At 52.9% G+C, this 17,160-nt stretch overlaps 3 protein-coding genes across 4 annotated transcripts; 1 reads left to right on the forward strand and 2 right to left on the reverse strand.

The window, feature by feature from the left end:
* Positions 1 to 3,402: 3,402 nt before the first annotated feature.
* On the reverse strand, positions 3,403 to 9,443 carry CDCA5 (cell division cycle associated 5). Its single transcript, XM_019737837.3, has 6 exons — positions 9,286 to 9,443; positions 8,960 to 9,051; positions 8,816 to 8,881; positions 8,700 to 8,735; positions 5,305 to 5,739; positions 3,403 to 5,142 (listed from the first exon to the last, which is right to left on the reverse strand). The coding sequence occupies exons 1-6, from the start codon at positions 9,329 to 9,331 to the stop codon at positions 5,062 to 5,064; spliced, it is 756 nt and encodes a 251-aa protein (XP_019593396.2). The 5' UTR covers positions 9,332 to 9,443; the 3' UTR covers positions 3,403 to 5,061.
* Positions 9,444 to 9,539: 96 nt separating this feature from the next.
* ZFPL1 (zinc finger protein like 1) lies at positions 9,540 to 13,630 on the forward strand. 2 transcript variants are annotated; one of them, XM_088789685.1, is made up of 8 exons: positions 9,540 to 9,722; positions 10,040 to 10,150; positions 10,458 to 10,569; positions 11,682 to 11,875; positions 11,972 to 12,044; positions 12,118 to 12,264; positions 12,512 to 12,635; positions 13,166 to 13,630. In XM_088789685.1, the coding sequence occupies exons 2-8, from the start codon at positions 10,049 to 10,051 to the stop codon at positions 13,350 to 13,352; spliced, it is 939 nt and encodes a 312-aa protein (XP_088645811.1). In that variant the 5' UTR covers positions 9,540 to 9,722; positions 10,040 to 10,048; the 3' UTR covers positions 13,353 to 13,630. The 2 variants fall into 2 exon arrangements, with proteins under 2 accessions (XP_088645811.1, XP_019593492.1); XM_019737933.3 differs by lacking the exon at positions 9,540 to 9,722 and having other exon boundaries at positions 9,883 to 10,150.
* Positions 13,631 to 13,675: 45 nt separating this feature from the next.
* On the reverse strand, positions 13,676 to 14,252 carry CATSPERH (catsper channel auxiliary subunit eta). Its single transcript, XM_088789686.1, has 2 exons — positions 13,833 to 14,252; positions 13,676 to 13,752 (listed from the first exon to the last, which is right to left on the reverse strand). Exons 1-2 carry the CDS (start codon positions 14,209 to 14,211, stop codon positions 13,676 to 13,678), a joined length of 456 nt encoding a protein of 151 aa, XP_088645812.1. The 5' UTR covers positions 14,212 to 14,252.
* Positions 14,253 to 17,160: the final 2,908 nt, after the last annotated feature.

Here is a 17,160-nt window from a genome sequence, read left to right on the forward strand (position 1 = left end):
GCAAGCATTCTGCAGATGGCTGATTTCCTTCGAGGTCTGCTGGGCGCCCCAGTCTCCCTTATCCAGGAACCGGCTCTCCTGGATCTCCAAGTCCCTAGGGCAGGTGTGCAGTGAGGGTTGGCCCAGAGGGTCAAGAGGCTGGGGGAAGATGAGCTGGGCAGAGTGGGCTCACAGGCTCCTTCAGTCCTGCTGGGCCCCTCTGCCCACCCCAGGGCTGAGTCCTGGCCCAGCTCTGCATGTTAATGGAGGGGGAAGAGGGGAGATGCACCTTTAGCCTCCCTCCCCCTCACCACATAGCCTTACTCTTCGGGGTCTTTGGGCTCGGGGGGCTCTGTCACGTTCAGGAGTGTAAACAGGAACTTGGCCGTGGGTTCTGGTTGCAGGTCCAGCTTTGGCTCTGAAGAGGGTGGCTTTGGCAGAGAAGGTGTCATGGTGACTGAGGTGGCTTGAGGCTGGCAGCCCAAGAGCCAGGGTCCTCCCACACCCTGGAGTGATGGCTGCGATTTTAGATCTCCACCCAGGCAGGGGAAGAATTTTTCCAACCCTCTTGCCACCCCTGCCTGTCACCTCTGTGCCTGGCTCTCCAGAGACCTGAGGGTCTTCCGGCTTCTGCTCCTTAATAGGCGGCACCACTGGCTTCTTGATGGGCTTAGAGTGGACGGTTCGTCTGCCCTGGGGAGACTGCGGGAGACAGAAGCCTGATGGGTGAGCCATGTCCACCATCCCGCTGGCCTCCCCTTTCCAGCCTCATTCGGTTTTCTTGGGGCGACCTCCAGCCTGGAGAGCCTCCACCACCAACTCTGTCCAGCCAACCAGATCCCTCCGTTAGGGTTGCCAGCTTTAGCCTAACTTCAGAAGGGCGCAGCCTGACTGGGCTGGAGGGAAACCACGTTATGTCCTCCACAATGTCCCTGGATGCTGGCGGGACAGAAGCAAGCCCGTTTCCACCCTCAGGGAGCTCAGACTACGGTAGAAACGTGTGTGCACCACACAGACTCAAGGTTAAAGGTACGATGATGGAGGTCTGTGCAGGGATCAGGGAATAAGAAAGGAGTGGTCAGTTCTACCTGAAAATAACTATTGTGCATTGAACACTTCTGTACTAAGCACTTCACTTGTATTATTTTATCACACTCTCACCAAAACACTGAGGTAAGTACGATTATTGTTCCCATTTTACAGATAAGAAAACGGAAGCACAAGAGAGGCTGATTAACATGCCTGGGGTCATACAGCTAGAAACTGGCAGTGCCAGGATCCAAACTCTGTTGGACTCCAGCATCTATGCTCTTACTCCTCATGCTCCCGCTGCGGAGGGGAGCGGCAGGTCACAAAGGCGAGCAGAGCTGACGCTTGAGCCAGACCTAATGGATGCAAGACTCACCAGGTGATACAGAAATGGGGAAGAGCAGGCAAGGCAGAGAGCAGTAAGCAAACGCTCAGAGGCACGGACCTTGTAGCATCTCAGGACCTGCGGTGGTCCTACGGGCCTTAAGACCGGAGTCGTGGCCACCGTTCTCACCGAGTTCTCACAAGCTCTGCCAAGGAGTCTGGACCAGCAGGTCTCTGGGTTGCACAATAGAAAACCACGCTGGCTAATTTGAGCAGAAAAGTAGTTTATTGGAAGGATATTGGGGAGTCGCACAACTCATAGGAACAGATTTAAAGGGCAGGAAGTGTGGGACGCTGGCTGCCAGGAACACCCAGGGCCCTGCTGCAGGAGCCAACTGTAGTGACCTGCCCTCTCCACACAGGACAATGGAGGCCCAGGGCCACTGGACACACAGGGCCACCCCCTCGCTGAATCCTCAATTTTTCTTCCCTCTTTTTGGTTCTCGCTTCAGGTGCAGAATCTGATTGGCTGAATTCAGGTCAGATTCTCAAGTCCTGGTTTCTGGGATCAGGGAGAGCAAGTGTCTTCACGCGCATGGAGGGAAGTGGGGGCGTACAGCCAGCCCACTTGTAGAGGCTGAGGTGCTGGGCAGCCCAAACCCAGGAACCATCATCATACCACTACACTGACAACGGGAAGTCACCAAAGGGTTTTGTGGTTTGCATTTTTTATGGCAAAATACGTAACATCAAACTGACCATTTTGAGTGTACAGTTCAGTAGCATTAAGCATTCACATTAAATGCTACGCAGTCATCACCACCATCCATCTCCATCACTTTTTCATCTTCCCAAGTGGAAATTCTCATTAAATATAACTCTCCATTCCCCTCCCCCAGCCCCTGGCAATCACCATCATTTGACTTCCTATTTCTGAGTTTGACTATCTTAGGTACCTAACTCGTGTATTTGTCCTTTTATTGCTGGCTCATTACACTTAGCATCATGTTTTCAAGGTTCGTCCATGTTGTAGCAAGTGTCAGAATTTCATTCCTTTTGCAGGCAGAGTAATATTCAATTGTGTGTACACACTGCATTTTGTTTATCCAGTCATCCATTGATGAACACTGATGTTGCTTCCACCTGTGGGCCATGGTGAATCATGCTGCTAAATGTGACTGTACAAGTACTTCAAGCCTCTGCTTTCAATTCTTGTGGGTATTACACGCAGAAATGCAATTGTGTTGAAGGGCTTTAAGCAGAAGAGAAACCACATTTTCTCAGGAAATTCATTCTGGTCGTAGTGGGAACCATTTGGAGTGATGAGAGACTAAAGGGAAGGAGACCCACTAGGCCAGGACAGCTGTCCCGTGGCCGAGGGATGGGGTGTGGGAGAGGCTGGAGCTGCAGATGACCCCAGGGTCGTGGCTTGTAGGCGAGTCAGCTCGTGGTGATGCCAATGGTGTAGGGTGCATAGGAAGAAGCAAGATGGAGGTTGAGCTGAGTTCAAGATGACTTCTGAGTGGAGAGACAGTTCAAGAAGACAGTTCTAGATTCTTGTTTGAGGCTCAGGGGAAAGACTGGCCGTAAGGTGGCCCAGAGAGCCTGGGGTTGTCCAGGGGGAGCAATCAGATTGGAAAGCGGGTCCAAGGCTGAACCTGTGTGTTCTGACATTTCAGCGGAAGCCAAGAAAGAGGGGCAGCACTGTCATGACCCCCAAAAGGGTGCTTTTGGCCCAGGCTGCAGAGGTCTGAGTCTCTAGCATTGGGCATTACGGAGTCACTAGTTAGTTGTGGCTGAGCAGTAAACAGAGCGAGGACAATAACATGGAAGCAGAGAGCAACTTTCGAACATTCTACACAGCCCTGCCTTCGGAGGAGCAGGTGTGAGCAACTCGACAGAAAGTCATGGGGAGCAGGGGCAGTGATCTACCACAGGGCTACTGGAGGCCTGGCTGGCAGTACAAAGGGACAACCCTGTGACAAGCCCAAAGAAGGCTTGGCTTCCTGGGCCGCTTACCCTCAGCTCTGCCTTTGCCCCAGTAAAAGAAACCGTGCATAGACAGACAAAAATTCTTCAATCACGTGTTTTTTTTAATTTAGAAGAGAAACCCCAATTTTCCCTTAAATCCCACATTCTTAGTTTTTCAGGGACAGTGAGAGGTTTGCAGCGATGCCATCAGCTCATCATCGGGCTGCTCCTGACTCTTCTGCCAGACTGACACACTTCCCAGTTCTGTGCCAGCCAGCGGGGGCAGAAATCCCTTGGACATGGTCTAGCTCAAGCCCACCTGGCCCTCCCTGGCAAAGGGGCTTGCTTGCAGGGTCTGACAAAGCGAGAAGTGCTGAGCAGGGAAGCTGGGACTCACAGGCCTTGCAAAGAGTTTAATTAGCACCCAGCACGCAGCGCTGTTTCCAGTACCCTGACCAAGCAGGCACTCATCTTCCCTGCCGTCCTGTCCTCCGCCAGCCCCCCACACTCCTTTGCCTCTACGTCCACAAACCTGTACACGTCAAGAGGTTCTGGGATGTGGTGGACATTGTGGTTGGGCAACCTTTGCAAGCACACCTTTTACCAGCATTGAGAAGAGAAACGGGGTGGGGGAGTGGGGTTCCCTGGAGACAGTGAAACAACGCCCTCCCGCAACTCAACTCCTAGCATCTGCCCCAGGCAGTGCCCTCATGTGAGAGAACACTAGGAGAGCTACAGGTTAAAACTGCTATCGCCCCCTGCCCCTTTCTGGCCCCTGAGAAAAGCTTCCTAGAACTTCACAAGTGTAGGTGCAAAACGCTAGTGGGATAGGACTGTTCAACCTGTAAGTTTTTGTTCTAGAGCTGAGTTGACTCTGCTTTATTTTGTAGGAAAACAGGTGTGGATGACAAGAGGGGGTGCCTCTTGCCATGGGCCCCTTCCTGGCCTTGTGGTGTCCAGTCCAAACGCTCTGAGCCTCAGGTTCTGTGGAGGCTGGAGCCTATGGCATCTGGCACTGCACCCCAAAATGCACCTTTTGCCCACGCAGCCACCAGCCTGTCATTTAACCAAACATCTCAACAGCAGAACACAGACCAATAAAACAGCTTCTATGGAGTCAACACTTACGGTCTGACACCCAACCAAAGGTTCCCACCCTCCTTCAAAACCTGACTCTACTGGCTGAGTATCCAGTTACTTCCTCAGTCTTTCCCCAATCCACGAACTCTCTCCTGGACCATCTACAGAATAAGGAAACCCAAGCCACGTTACATGGATTGGATCAAGCCACCAGCAGAGAGCAACCTGGGACAGAAGGCTTGAGGCTGCCGTGGCCCGTGGCACCTGTTTCTGTTGGGGCTGGTCAGAGCCGTCCCATTCCCCGCCCCCCCCGCCCCCGCCCCGAGTGAGATGCTCCCACCCAGTCCCCAGCCCTGTAACCTCCTCTGGCCAGGCCACTCTGGCAGGTAGGGAAGATGGGGGGGAGGGGCGTGTCACTGACTAGAAACAGCATACTAGCGTGTAGTTGGGCTGGGGGACCGCATTCCTTGAAGCCGAAACAGCTGCTGCCATTGACCCAAGTTTAACTCAGTCACCACCTTGCTTAAGACTCTCATAGAACAGGCCTCACGTGCCAACAACGCACATGCATAGGTAACAAGGCCAGGAAAGAGGACCCCAAGTGTCCTTTCCTCAGGAAGAAGGGGATATGTACAGGGAGAAGAGGGGGAGGTCTGGCCAGGTTCCCCCCGTTTCATCTCATTCAACCAGGAGATCAAACTGCTCAGCAGCTTCAAACTCAGCATTCATGGCCGCGGCCCACTCATCCAGCTCCGATTTCTGGGGGAAGAAAAATGGGGGGCAGGTGAGTGGGGAGAGGTCATGTTGGCTGGAGCATCTCTACCCATACCCTGCAGGTGCTGCCTTTCCCCAAAACTGCCAGAGCCGAGCCCCGGCCCAGTGCGTCCACGTGATGACAGAAGGCCCCTGCCTAGCACTCACCAGGATCTCCGGCACCTTCTTCTTCTTTCGTTTCTCTTTCACAACTGGTGGGGAGATTCCAGGGAGAGTAGTGTCCGGGACCCAGGGAACCGCAGGGACCCTGGGGACCTCAGTGAACTTTGAACACCCCAAAGGCGAGACTCCGGCCAGGTCTTCTGCCGCCAGTAGCCCCTGGAAGCCAAAGCAGGACTGGCGGCCTGGGGTGGACGTGGAAGCACAGGCTAGGGTCTCCAGCCGGCTGTAGGAGCGCCTGACTTTTTTAGACATTTCTAGGGCTCTGGTGTCCAGCTCTTCCCCACAGTTGGACCCCACATTTGGGCTGTACAGCACAGGAGTGGTGTTGGGGGTCACGGGGACACTGCATGTCTTGAAGAGGTCCTCCCTGGTAGGCTCCCTGTCAGGAGGATGGTTTTCTTTCTCCAAGAAAAATGCAATCTGTACCAGGACAGAAGAGAGAGCACCTCCCTGTTACTGAGCTGTGTCACTTCCTTCCAGAAAGGCCCAAGGGGATGCAGGCTGGAAGGAAAGAGCCACAGGACAAACACTTTTAAAAGGAAAAGAGGAGACAGGTTAGGCAACAAGTCAGATCCTGGGACAGATGTGGGGAGGGAAAGAAAAGGACAATCGGTTCTTGCTTCTGAGGAGTCTTCTGTGACACAAGACGTTGCCACCACCTGCTGATGCTGCCAGCTGTCTCCAAAACATGACCGACAGCTCGTCACCTCTAACTGATGCAAGGCCACATTACCTGCCGTCTAGACCAGTTCAATAACCTCCTAACTGCTCTTCCTGCTTCCCCCTTGCTCTCTGTGGTCCATTTGTCACAGTTGGCAACGACTTTCCTGAAATGTCCATCAAATCAGTAGTAAGAGCTTATTGGTCACCTGCCTGCTCCAGGCGCTGGGCGTACAACAGGGAATAAAGCAGAGAAAACCCGTCTCCATGGAGCTTCCATTCTAGTGGAGGAAGAGATAATAAATAGGGGAAACCATGTAGTATGTTAGTTTTGGGGAAAAACCAAACAGGAGAGAGTACCAGGGGTGTGTTGGAATTTTAAGGAAGTGAACGCAGGCGAGGTGTCATTTGAGCTACAACCTGATGGAGGTGGGGGAGTGAGTCACCTAGAGGAATAGAAGGTACAGAAGTCCTGGGGCGAAAGTGCCCGTTAGGAACAAGCAGGCCCGTGTGCCTGAATCAAGTGGAAGTTAAGGAGAGGCACTAAGGACGGGGCATGAGAGGTCATTAGGGGCATCCCAGGACATTTTGTAGGCCACTGTCAGGGGAGACCCAGGGAGCCCTGGCAAGGTTGTGAACAGGGCATGTGGATTAGGAGGTTCACATACTGTCCCCTATGATTCCACTCAGCTCACACGCTGCTTCCTTAGGGAGGCCGACCCTTACCGTGGAGTTTAGATCAGACCCTCCTCACCTCTGCTCGTCACTCTCTGTCAGAACAACTCTCTCCTGTACAGCAACCATCACATTCTGGTTTGGGCTTGTCCATTGGTTGACTGTCACCCCAACAGAATATGGGCTTCATGAGAGCAGGGGTCGTTATCTGTCTGGCTGACCCTGCCTGTACCCCGTCTTCAGCAGAGCCCCGCGTGCAGCAGGTGTTCAGTAACTTAATGTACACAAAACCCAATTAATGTACACAAATCTTGGCACTGGGCTGTCTGGCAGCCCAAACAAGGGGAAAATGAGACAAATTCAATGACTCCTGTGGTCAGCTAGAAGGAAGTCCATTGGTTATCAAAAAGAGACACGACTGCAAGCTCTGGAGAATATGCCCCATGAGTCTCGTCAAAGGGATGCTGAACAACATGGGGGTTACCCGACTACTATTTCCTTATTCCCTATGGCCAAGCAGTCACCCAAGTTGTCACAGCTCTTTCTGTTTACTGTCTCATGAATTTATTAGTCAACCAACAAGAATGACTGACTACTATGGGGAAGGTGGCAGTCTCTGCCCTCAAGGCACCTACTGGGGAGAGAAAGACAACAAACAAATTACCCCCAGCCATTGATAAGTCCTAGGAATTACATTAAGAAATGTGACCGTGACGGGGTAGGTCAGGGAAGGGGTGGTCAGGGAAGGGGTGGTCAGGGAAGGCTTCTGGAAGGAGGTCTCCACTGAGCTGAGTCCTGTGTGATAGGACAGTCACGTGGTGAGCCGGGGGGGGAGCATCACTTTGCCATTACCTTACTTTAGGCCCCCATCATCTCACCTTAGGATTCCTGTCAAGTCTTCCTACCTGGTCTTAGAACCCCTGGCAGTCTTTTTCCAGCCCATTCTCCCCCCAGCTCCCTCCACCCCCACCCCCAAGAGGGAGCGTTCTCGAACACCAAAGTTTAACTCAGTCACTACCTTGCTTAAGACTCTCCAAAAGCTGCCCACAGTGCCAAGGATGAAACCCAAGGTCTCAAACACAGCTTTCATGCCTCATCAGGATCTATTCTGTTCTGGCTTAGCACGCGCCCTCCTCTATCAAGGTCTGCGGCAGACATACCAAGAAAGGAAGCTGCTGCTCCCCAAACCTTGTTTTTTGAATGTGTGTGTGGAATCTTTGCCAATACAGCTTCCCTTACAGACACTCCTACTTGTCTGTAAAGACTAGAGACTCATTTTAAATGTTTCTTCTTCTGTGAAATGTTCCCTGAGCCACGTGGTCTGGGTTAAGTGCCTTCGTACCATCTAGTTCTGTGTTGCAGTCCTCAGCATACTATGTCATCACCTGTTCATGTGTCTTTCTTCCCACTTGACTGTAAGCCCCATCAGCGCCTCAAAACAGTTGGCATTTCTCATTCATTATATCCTCAGGCACAGATTTTAATGAAACATCTTGACTTCTGCTAAAACCGCAAAGCCATCATACACATAACTCATCTTACAACAACCGTAAATAAAAACTGAGGACAAAGGGCGGTCGGTTGGCCCAGTTGGTTAGAGCGCGGTGCTCTTAACAACAAGGTTGCCAGTTCGATTCCTACATGGGCCACAGTGAGCTGCGCCCTCCACAACTAGATTGAAACAACTACTTGACTTGGAGCTGATGGGTCCTGGAAAAACACACTTAAATAAATGAAGTTAAAAAACCCCACAAAAACCGAGGACAAGATGGAGCAGAAAGAAAGTTAGGACACAGTTAACGTTTAAAGGAAAATGGTAGAACATACCATCTCTTGAACACACCATCAAGAGCTAAATATATTAAGTCTACAAGGAGTAAGCAAGGTTGGCAATAGTAAGTGTACAGCCTGCAGGTGTCCAAGGGTAAACTGTTTCAAAATACTGCAAAACAGCTTCCTGAGCAAATAGTGTGGGCCACCATAGTCTGTCCCAGCTCCAGAATGTCCTGGATTTCACTGAACAAAGCAAATGAAAATGAACTCACCCTAGGGCTCCTTCGAGGCGAGTGGATGGATGGGACCTGTGGAGACAACACTTATTAATCACAGAGCCGGCCCCTCATTGTGGTTCCCCACCCACAAGCTCTCTCTCCGTCCTCACCTTTACACTATGGGCCACAATCTTCTTCAAGACGATGGGCTTTTTGACTGGAGCCACCGGGGGTGCCTGGAGAAGAGGGGTGACCATGAGCTCTACATGAATCCAAAGACTTCTAGGGTAGGAACTGAGGAACCCCGGGCTCACCTTCGGCCAGATGTCAGGGAGGGTGCTGGGGAGATCGGAGCCTGACTTCCGCTGGGACCTCCGCAGAGACTGAGGAGATGTGGTGTTTGGCCCTGGAAAGAGAAAAAAGTTAGGAGGTCGGGGAGGGCTCTAGACCTCAAGGTCTGGAACACAGGTTCTGGAGACAGTGAGAAAAGGTTCCCCAAGAGGCACTTTGGGGGAGCCTTCTCGGGGCGGAAGGTGGGCCGTGGGTCACCCATCGTAAGGCGGTACGGGGAGGGCCTTCCTCATGGGACTGCAGCCCTCAAACAGCTCGGCCCCGTCTCTCCCGCGCGCCCTCCCCTCACCAGAGCGCTGAGAGGCCCCTCCAGACCGCGTTCGCCTCTCGGACATGTCTAGCCTTGGTTTGGATTGCCGCCGCCGCCGCCGCCGCCCGGGCTCGCGCCAACCCGAGGGCCTTTCTGAAGCAAAAACGTTCGGATTACCCGCCCTACCCAGGAGGAAGCGGAAATTACGTAAGGCGGGAGGGCCGCGGGACTTGGGTCGCCTCTTCCTCACGCGTCTCAAATCTACCGTCCGCGGGGTGGGGCCGGTGGCGCGCTGGCGTCATCAGCACGCGCCGCACCCGGAAGAGACGTGGCAGCCGAGGCATAATAGGAGCGGCCCGAACTGGAAAGAGCTGAGCTGGAGGCCCGCGGAGCGCGGTGTCTGTCCTTCCGCGTGTGGGATCAGCGCTCGGGCCTGTCGGGACCCGTGCCCGAGTGGCTCAGTAACACGGAGAGGGGGGTCTGTGGAGAAAGTGGGGGCGGGGCTTGGAGGGGTGGGACTCAGGAGGGGCCCCTGGGGGCGGGGCCGGTGGTATCGGAGAGACGCTGATGGAGGGGCCTGGCCGGGGGCGGGGTCCAGGAGGAATGAGTGGTCTTCGGGGGCGGGGTTTATGCCGGGAGCGTGGTCCGGAATGAAGAGGGGCGGTGGGCAGGAAGTTGGGGCTCCGGCGAATGTGAGAGTGTCTAGGGGAGTTAAAAGTGGAAATGAACTGGGCTGGTGAGTGCGTAGCGGCCACCAGAACCTAGCTCCCTACCAACTCAGGCCTCTTCCCCAGGGTCGACCATGGGGCTTTGCAAGTGCCCCAAGAGGAAGGTGACCAACTTGTTCTGCTTCGAACACCGGGTCAACGTCTGCGAGCACTGCCTGGTAGCCAATCACGCCAAGGTGGGGCCTTCAGGGGAGCGGCTGAGCAGGGCACTGGGAGGGCAAGTGGTATTGGCATCCTCCAAATCCATGAAGGGCTTGGCGCTAGAATGGAAGCTCCACGAGGGCAAGGCCTTGGTTTATTTTGTTCACTGCTATATGCTCTTAAGACAGAGTCTGGCACACAGTATGTGCTCAATAAATGTTTATTGATTGAACAAACGAAAGGATAAGTCTCCTCTGTGATGAGAGATAAAGAGGCAGTTGGGCCTTAGGGATCTGGGCTGTGGAGCCCAGCTCCAGTTGTGACCTCTCTCTCCCACTCCAGTGCATCGTACAGTCTTACCTGCAGTGGCTCCAAGATAGCGACTACAACCCCAATTGCCGCCTGTGCAACATACCCCTGGCCACTCGGGAGACGACCCGCCTTGTCTGCTATGGTGAGGCCTGGGCACCTTGGGGGGATCCGGATAGGCCCGGCTTGGTGACTAGTTTCCTAGCCCTCCCTAAGCAGCAGGACAGTGAGACCCCCCTAAGCCGTGAAGGCTGGAGCCCCAGATTCTAATCCTGCTGCGTTACTTAACCTGCTCTGTAAGCTCAGGCAAGTCGTTTTTCCTTTGTAGGCCTCAATGTCTCCTTAAAAATGAAAGTTTCTAGTTTCTTCCTTCCAATCTCAAGGGTTGAGCAAGAGGCAGTCAAACTTGGGGCGTGGTTGAGGCTGTGAGCTGGCCAGACTGGCATGGGCCTTTCAGACATTCAGGATCCACTACTGATTCCAACATTAAACAGAGAGGAAGCGAGTTTCCCATAGTAGAGTCAGCTAAAAGCAGTCAGCAGACATGTGTCATGACCTTGCCTTTGTGTAAGAGCCTTAGCTCCATTTTTTGGAGGAGCTAGTGCAAAAGAGTGAGCTCCACGTAGGTGTTTCTTAGTGTGAGTGCATGGGTATACGTGCATGAATTCAATGTGCTTTGTGTGTTTACATAAGTGTTAGTGGGTTCATTAGTACTTGTGGGTGAGTGAATGGGTAAATGTTGCATGTGAACATAAGAATACAGGTGTATCGTGGGGTTGCAGGAGAGTGTGTGGGTGAGGGTGCTTGAGTGTTAGCACACAAGTGAGTGTGTAGATGTGTATGTGTGAGAGTCAGTGTGCCTGTAAGATAGATGCAGGGATGGCACACGTTTGGTTATGTGTATATAAACACAGGTATGTGTGCCCATGGAGGTGTATAGGCATATAGGAAGCTCTTCTGAAATTGTTCTTGATTAGCTGTTAGCTAATCAAGGAGCTTATGGCATCATCTTTCCACCCATCCCCACTTCCTAGTAGGCTGTGTAGCATCTGCTTTGATTCAGTCAGATGGTGGTAGCCAGTAGGGCTGAGGGCACACTGACGAAATGGACCTGGGGCGAGTATGGGAAGGAGGTGGCCCTGGGCTTCTATGTATGTGTGCGTATGTTCCTGCAATGGGCTGGGGGCTGTTGCTGGGCTAGGGGTACAAAGTTTCTTCTTCCTCATGACTCGCCTCTGCTATTTCATGGGCCCTAAGATCTCTTCCACTGGGCCTGCCTCAATGAACGTGCTGCCCAGCTGCCCCAAAATACAGCGCCTGCTGGCTACCAGTGCCCCAGCTGCAGTGGCCCCATCTTCCCCCCAACTAACCTGGCTGGCCCCGTGGCCTCCGCGCTGAGAGAGAAGCTGGCCACAGTCAACTGGGCCCGGGCAGGATTGGGCCTTCCTCTGGTGAGAGTCCCTCTGTCTGTCTAGGTTCCCACCTGGGCCAGATGGGTGGGTGGGGATAGCACTGGGCAGGCTGGTGACACAGGTTCCTTCCTTCAGATTGATGAGGTGGTGAGCCCGGAGCCTGAGCCCCTCAACACCTCCGACTTCTCTGACTGGTCCAGCTTTAATGGTGAGTGGCAGTCTCCACCTGCTGTTGGGGCCCTTGCCTCCCTGCTCTGCTGACGGCTCTCTTCCTGCCACAGCCAATGGTACCTCTGAACAAGAAGAGAGAACCAGTGCTTCTGCTGCCCCAGCCTACTACAACCAAGCCCCCCGGCCCCCCGCTTCCCCAAGCCAGCCTGAGCAACACACGGTGATCCACATGGGCGGTTCCGAGCACATGACTCATGGTGAGCCAGGGGATTGTCTAGGCCAGAGGAGGATAGAAGAGGGGTGGGGTTGTTCATGTGAAGGGAGCTCGGGTCCAGAGACCCACCTGGAGGGACCTTTCCTCACTCTAAGCACAGACGTTACCACTCTACGATTCTGAGATTTACTGTCAGGCCGAGAAAGGCAAGGATCGCCTGCCGTCCCCACTCCCCCTGCTGTGGGCCAGTTTCCCTGAGCCGGTGGATGCTAATGGCTCTGCCCCTGCAGCCTCAGCCCCGAGGAAGGTGTATGACACGCGGGACGATGACCGGACACCAGGCCTCCACGGGGATTACGACGATGACAAGTACCGTCGCCGTCCTGCCCTGGGCTGGCTGGCCCAGCTGCTCAGGTACACAGGGTCAGGTGGGGCAGGATGCCAGGAAGGGGGAGGAAGGGAAGTGAGAGCCAGAGTCTCCGGGCACGACAATTTCATGACAAAAGAGGCTTGTCCTGGGTAACATTGGTCCCCGGTGTTGGGGCTGAATAGAGAGGCCTCTGCTTGGCAATAGAAGTCCTGGGTCTGCCGTCTCCAGGGCAGACAGCCCGCCTTGTCTGCTATTCCTCAGCTGCTACATACGAGGTTTCGACTCGGGCTCTTTGAGGCCCCTTCCTGCTTTGCCACCACCGATCTTTGTAACTGTCCCCATGCCTGACACATTCCGGTTTCCAGAACAGTCGGTGCCTCAGCTGGTTTAAGCTGCACGGTCACCCTTGTAGTGGCCAGGGCCAGGGATGTTCGTCCCCATGGCTCACTTGAGGAAATGAGGCTTGGTGGTGGTGCGGGGGCCAGAAGACGAGTGTCGTGATGAGGGCTCCTCGCCAGGCTGTGGGGCCACCAGGGACTGGGGGCCTGATCTGACTTTCCCCTCATCCCCCCAGGAGCCGGGCCGGGTCTCGTAAGCGGCCGCTGACCCTGCTCCAGCGGGCGGGGCTGCTGCTGCTGCTGGGGCTGCTGGGCTTCTTGGCCCTCCTTGTCCTCATGTCTCGCCTGGGCCGGGCTGCAGCTGACAGTGACCCCAACCTGGACCCGCTCATGAACCCTCACATCCGCGTGGGTCCCTCCTGAGACCTTGCTTGTGTCTGGGCAAGCCTAGGAACTGGGGGCCTGAGGAGGGGAGGTGGGGCGGTCTGAGGGCCCTTCTCAGCTCCTCTCCCTCAGGCCTGAGACACTAAGATCCCAGGCCCAAAGCCGAATCTACCAGAATGGCTGCAGGCTGGGCCTGGGGTCCCTGCAGATCAAATGTTCATCTTGATCTGCTTCCCCTGGGCCTCCGGCCTCCCACCCTCCCCAACCCATGAAGGAGCGGACAGGTGGAAATAAATGACAGACTTTATTAAAACGCCCGAAGCTTCCTTTTCCTTCCACCTCCTCAGCCCAGCCCCCAAGCTTCAGTGATTCTCCTCCCGGTACTGGAGGGCCAGAAATTCCAGGGACAGACGGTTGAAGAACATGACTCCATTGAGCACTGGGTGGAGAGAACCCCCATCAGCCTTCCCTGCCCCCTCCACATCTCGGGGTCCCAGAGCTCCCCATTCCGTCACTCACTCAGGATAGTCAGGGCAAAGTACCGAAGAAACTTGTCGTTTAGCATCTCAGCATAGAGCGACCCCATGGCAGCCCAGCAGATACTGATCACCTGGGAGAACTGTAGGCCCCATCCAGTGGGAGAGTGGCCCCCTGATACAACAGTGGGGTTTCCATCAGGCCCTGGGCCTCCCCGACCGCCCCTGAGCCCCTGCCACGGCCCTACCATCAGGGCCACTGTGTAGCGGAAGCTCATGCGGTCGTAGTGGTGGGTGAAGTAGAAGTTGTGCACGTCGCTGGCGAGGACGCTCAGGTGTATGAAGAAGAGCATCAGGGCAGCCACGGTGAGCATCATGCCTTGCGGGAAGAAGAGCACGGCAATGCGGTCCCGCCAGCGCATCCTGGCAGCAGTACAGACTCAAGTCAGTAGAGCTTGAGCAAGCCGACACTGCCCAGGAAAAGCACCTGACTCCACCGCTTCTAGAATGCACAGTCTGGAATAGCAGTGGGATTCTAAAACCAGGAGGACGTTCAAGGGGACAAGATTCTAGAACACAAGCTGAAGTTCTAGAACACAGGAGTGTTTCATGGGCGGTTGGGGCGCTGACTTGTGGCGGAGTAGTGGACTAAAGGTACAGATGAGTGGGAGCCTGTCATGTTGAGGAAGGGACAGCGTTCCCTTCATCCCACCAGGTGCACTTAACGTTTTCCCACTGAGTCCTCAACAGTTTGAACTACTGAGTTAAGACAGAGGACTTAGTGTGGGCACACTACAGATGAAGAACGGGGGATCAGAAAAGTGTGTGTGTCGGGGGGAGCATGTCTTAGGTCCACAGCAAGTCAGGCAGATGAGACATTAGGACCCAGATGTGTAGCTGGAGGGCATTCCCAGGTGAGGGGAGGCCTGGGGTTGGATCACAAGCTCTAAGTATTTGCTCCAACCCCTATTGGGAAGGAACTAAGGGAAGGAAAGGGACAACAGATTCCCCACAGCTGTCCTGGGACTTTGCCATGCCCTCCTCAGGTGTGGCCCTGAGCAACTGGATTTTCCATCTTCTCCCCAGATGTTCTTCAAGGACCTGATGCTGACCAGCTTTCCCCTCTCCCGGCACTCAGCATTTTCACACCCATCATCTTTGTCAACCAAGAGTCCCGTGAGAAAGCTGGGGCCAGTGGCATAAATCCTGTTTTACACGCAAATTTGAGGTAGAGAGAGGGATTGTCCACTCAAGCTTTCACAGCCAATGACTGGGGCCATTAGTCCTGAGGCTAAGATCCAGTTCTACCTGAGGCTATGAAATGAGCAGGGACAGTTAGAAGCCAAGAAGAAAACATTTCCTTCATACATTCAAGATGAAACCTCCAGGACTCAACAAAATAAGCCAGAAACATGGGCAGAAGTGGTGTGAAGGGACATGCAAGCTCCCAGGAACTAAAGTAGAAGAAGGACTCGATGTTGAACTTGGCCATCCCCACTGCCTCTTGCCTGACTGCCCCAGAAGTTAGTTAGGTCCCAGGTCAGGCCAAGACCCAAATTCTTCTGTTTTGAAGCAGTAGGTTTAGAGCCTGACCTCACCATCCATGTTTGCTACTCAGTATCATTAATCACCACAGTCCCTCAAACCCCATCCTAACACATTAAAGGGGTGATGCCCCAATGCCACCTATGATCCCACTGTTGAAATAATTGCACCTCAGCTCAGTTCTCATTTGAATACAAATTAACTTTTATACGTTAGGGCTCCTAGTTCGATGCCATTTAAGCAATTACCCAAGTAATGTATGAATATGTTCTTATAAAAGATTTGTGACCGGCCTGGTGGCTCAGGTGGTTGGAGCACCTTGCTTCTAACACCGAGGTCGCTGGGCCAGTGAGCTGCGCCCTCTGCAGCTAAGATTATGAATAACTGCTCTCCCTGGATCTGGGCTGCCCTGAACAGTCAGAGGTCGTTGTGAGGTGCAGCAGACCGCTGTGTGCTGCCGTGAGTGGCCAGACCAGTGACCAACTGCCTCAGCTGGGGGGAGCGCAAGGCTCATAATACCAGCATGGGCCAGGGAGCTGGGTCCTACACGACTAGACTGAGAAACAACGGGTTGAACAGGAGGCGGAAGAAGGGGGAAAACAAGATTTGTATACTACACCAGCATACAGAGGAAAATGTAACAGTCCTCCGCCCTCACTCCTACAGAGGTAACCCCTTCAACAGGTTGGCGAGTGGGCATCGTTTTGGTCCTTTATTGATGTAACTTCATACATCTACGTGCACGTAGGAGTACACGTGCATAACATATAAAACACTTTTAAAAGCCACACCATATGTATTGTCAAAGTACAACTTTAAAAAAGTTATAAACATCTCAATATAGAATGAATATGTAACTAAGATGCATTAACTCATTAGAGAGGGGGTTTCTCCTCAGGCAGTAAATCATCCTGAAGAGCTGGCTATTGACAGGCATTTAAAGAGGAATGTTAGAATGTGGTTATAGGTTAGATACAAAACGTTGATGTCCTGGGCAGCCAGATGGCGCAGTTGGTTAGAACACAGCTCTCAGCAACATGGTTACTGGTTCAATTCCCACATGGGATGGTGGGCTGCACCCCCTGCAACTAAAGACTGAAAACAATGATTTGGAGCTGAACTGCGCCCTCCACAACTAGATTGAAGGATAATTACTTGGAGCTGATGGGCCCTGGAGAAACACAGTCCCCCAATATTCCCCAATAAAATTAAAAAAAAAACAAAAAAACACGATGCCCTACAGGGCAATTAATAAACATTTTAGTAAAAATAATAACTTTTGAGGTTAATTTTTTTTACTAGATATAAATGTTTTGCGTCTCTCCTGGAAAATATCTACTTGTAATTTCAGAGTCTGAACACTGACTAGTAAATAACAAAATCAAACAAATGTCCATTCCTTTGGGTAATTAAATAATCCTTGGGTGGGCTTGTGAAATAATGGCCCAGTATGACATTGGAAGGACATACTACACTCTTGGTCTTATTTCCAAATTTTGGATAATTTTTCTAAATATTCTGCAATTTTAAAAAATGTTTATAGGCCTCTTGGAATAAATCTAAATCTTTATACTCTTCTTCATTTTCTTAAGTGTATAGCTTCATAGGCTGAAATCTTCGTTTTTTTAAACATCCTCTGAATATCCCATAGATTCAGGGATCAACAGGCTTTTTCTGTAAAGAACCAGACAGCAACTGTTTTGGGTTTTGCCAGCCACATGGACGCTGTTGCAACTACTGAACTCCACTGTTGTAGAGAAAAAGCAGGTATGGATCGTGTATAAACAAATGGGCATGGCTGTGTTCAAATAAAACTATAGACACTA

The sequence above is a fragment of the Rhinolophus sinicus genome, chromosome 14 (genome assembly GCF_057876585.1).
Source record: "Rhinolophus sinicus isolate RSI-liver-muscle chromosome 14, RSI-T2T, whole genome shotgun sequence".
Classification (NCBI taxonomy): Eukaryota; Metazoa; Chordata; class Mammalia; order Chiroptera; family Rhinolophidae; genus Rhinolophus; species Rhinolophus sinicus.

Coding starts and splice junctions, on each gene's coding strand:
- CATSPERH (XM_088789686.1), bottom strand. CDS start 14,211: ATGCGCTGGCGGGACCGCATTGCCGTGCTCTTCTTCCCGCAAGGCATG. Junction 13,753..13,832: donor CTTTGCCCTGACTATCCTGA/GTGAGTGACGGA, acceptor CTCTCCACCCAG/TGCTCAATGGAGTCATGTTC.
- ZFPL1 (XM_088789685.1), top strand. CDS start 10,049: ATGGGGCTTTGCAAGTGCCCCAAGAGGAAGGTGACCAACTTGTTCTGC. Junction 10,570..11,681: donor GACCCGCCTTGTCTGCTATG/GTGAGGCCTGGG, acceptor ATGGGCCCTAAG/ATCTCTTCCACTGGGCCTGC. Junction 12,636..13,165: donor TGGCTGGCCCAGCTGCTCAG/GTACACAGGGTC, acceptor TCATCCCCCCAG/GAGCCGGGCCGGGTCTCGTA.
- CDCA5 (XM_019737837.3), bottom strand. CDS start 9,331: ATGTCCGAGAGGCGAACGCGGTCTGGAGGGGCCTCTCAGCGCTCTG. Junction 8,736..8,815: donor TTGTGGCCCATAGTGTAAAG/GTGAGGACGGAG, acceptor TTGTCTCCACAG/GTCCCATCCATCCACTCGCC. Junction 5,740..8,699: donor CGCCTCGAAGGAGCCCTAGG/GTGAGTTCATTT, acceptor GTCCTGGTACAG/ATTGCATTTTTCTTGGAGAA.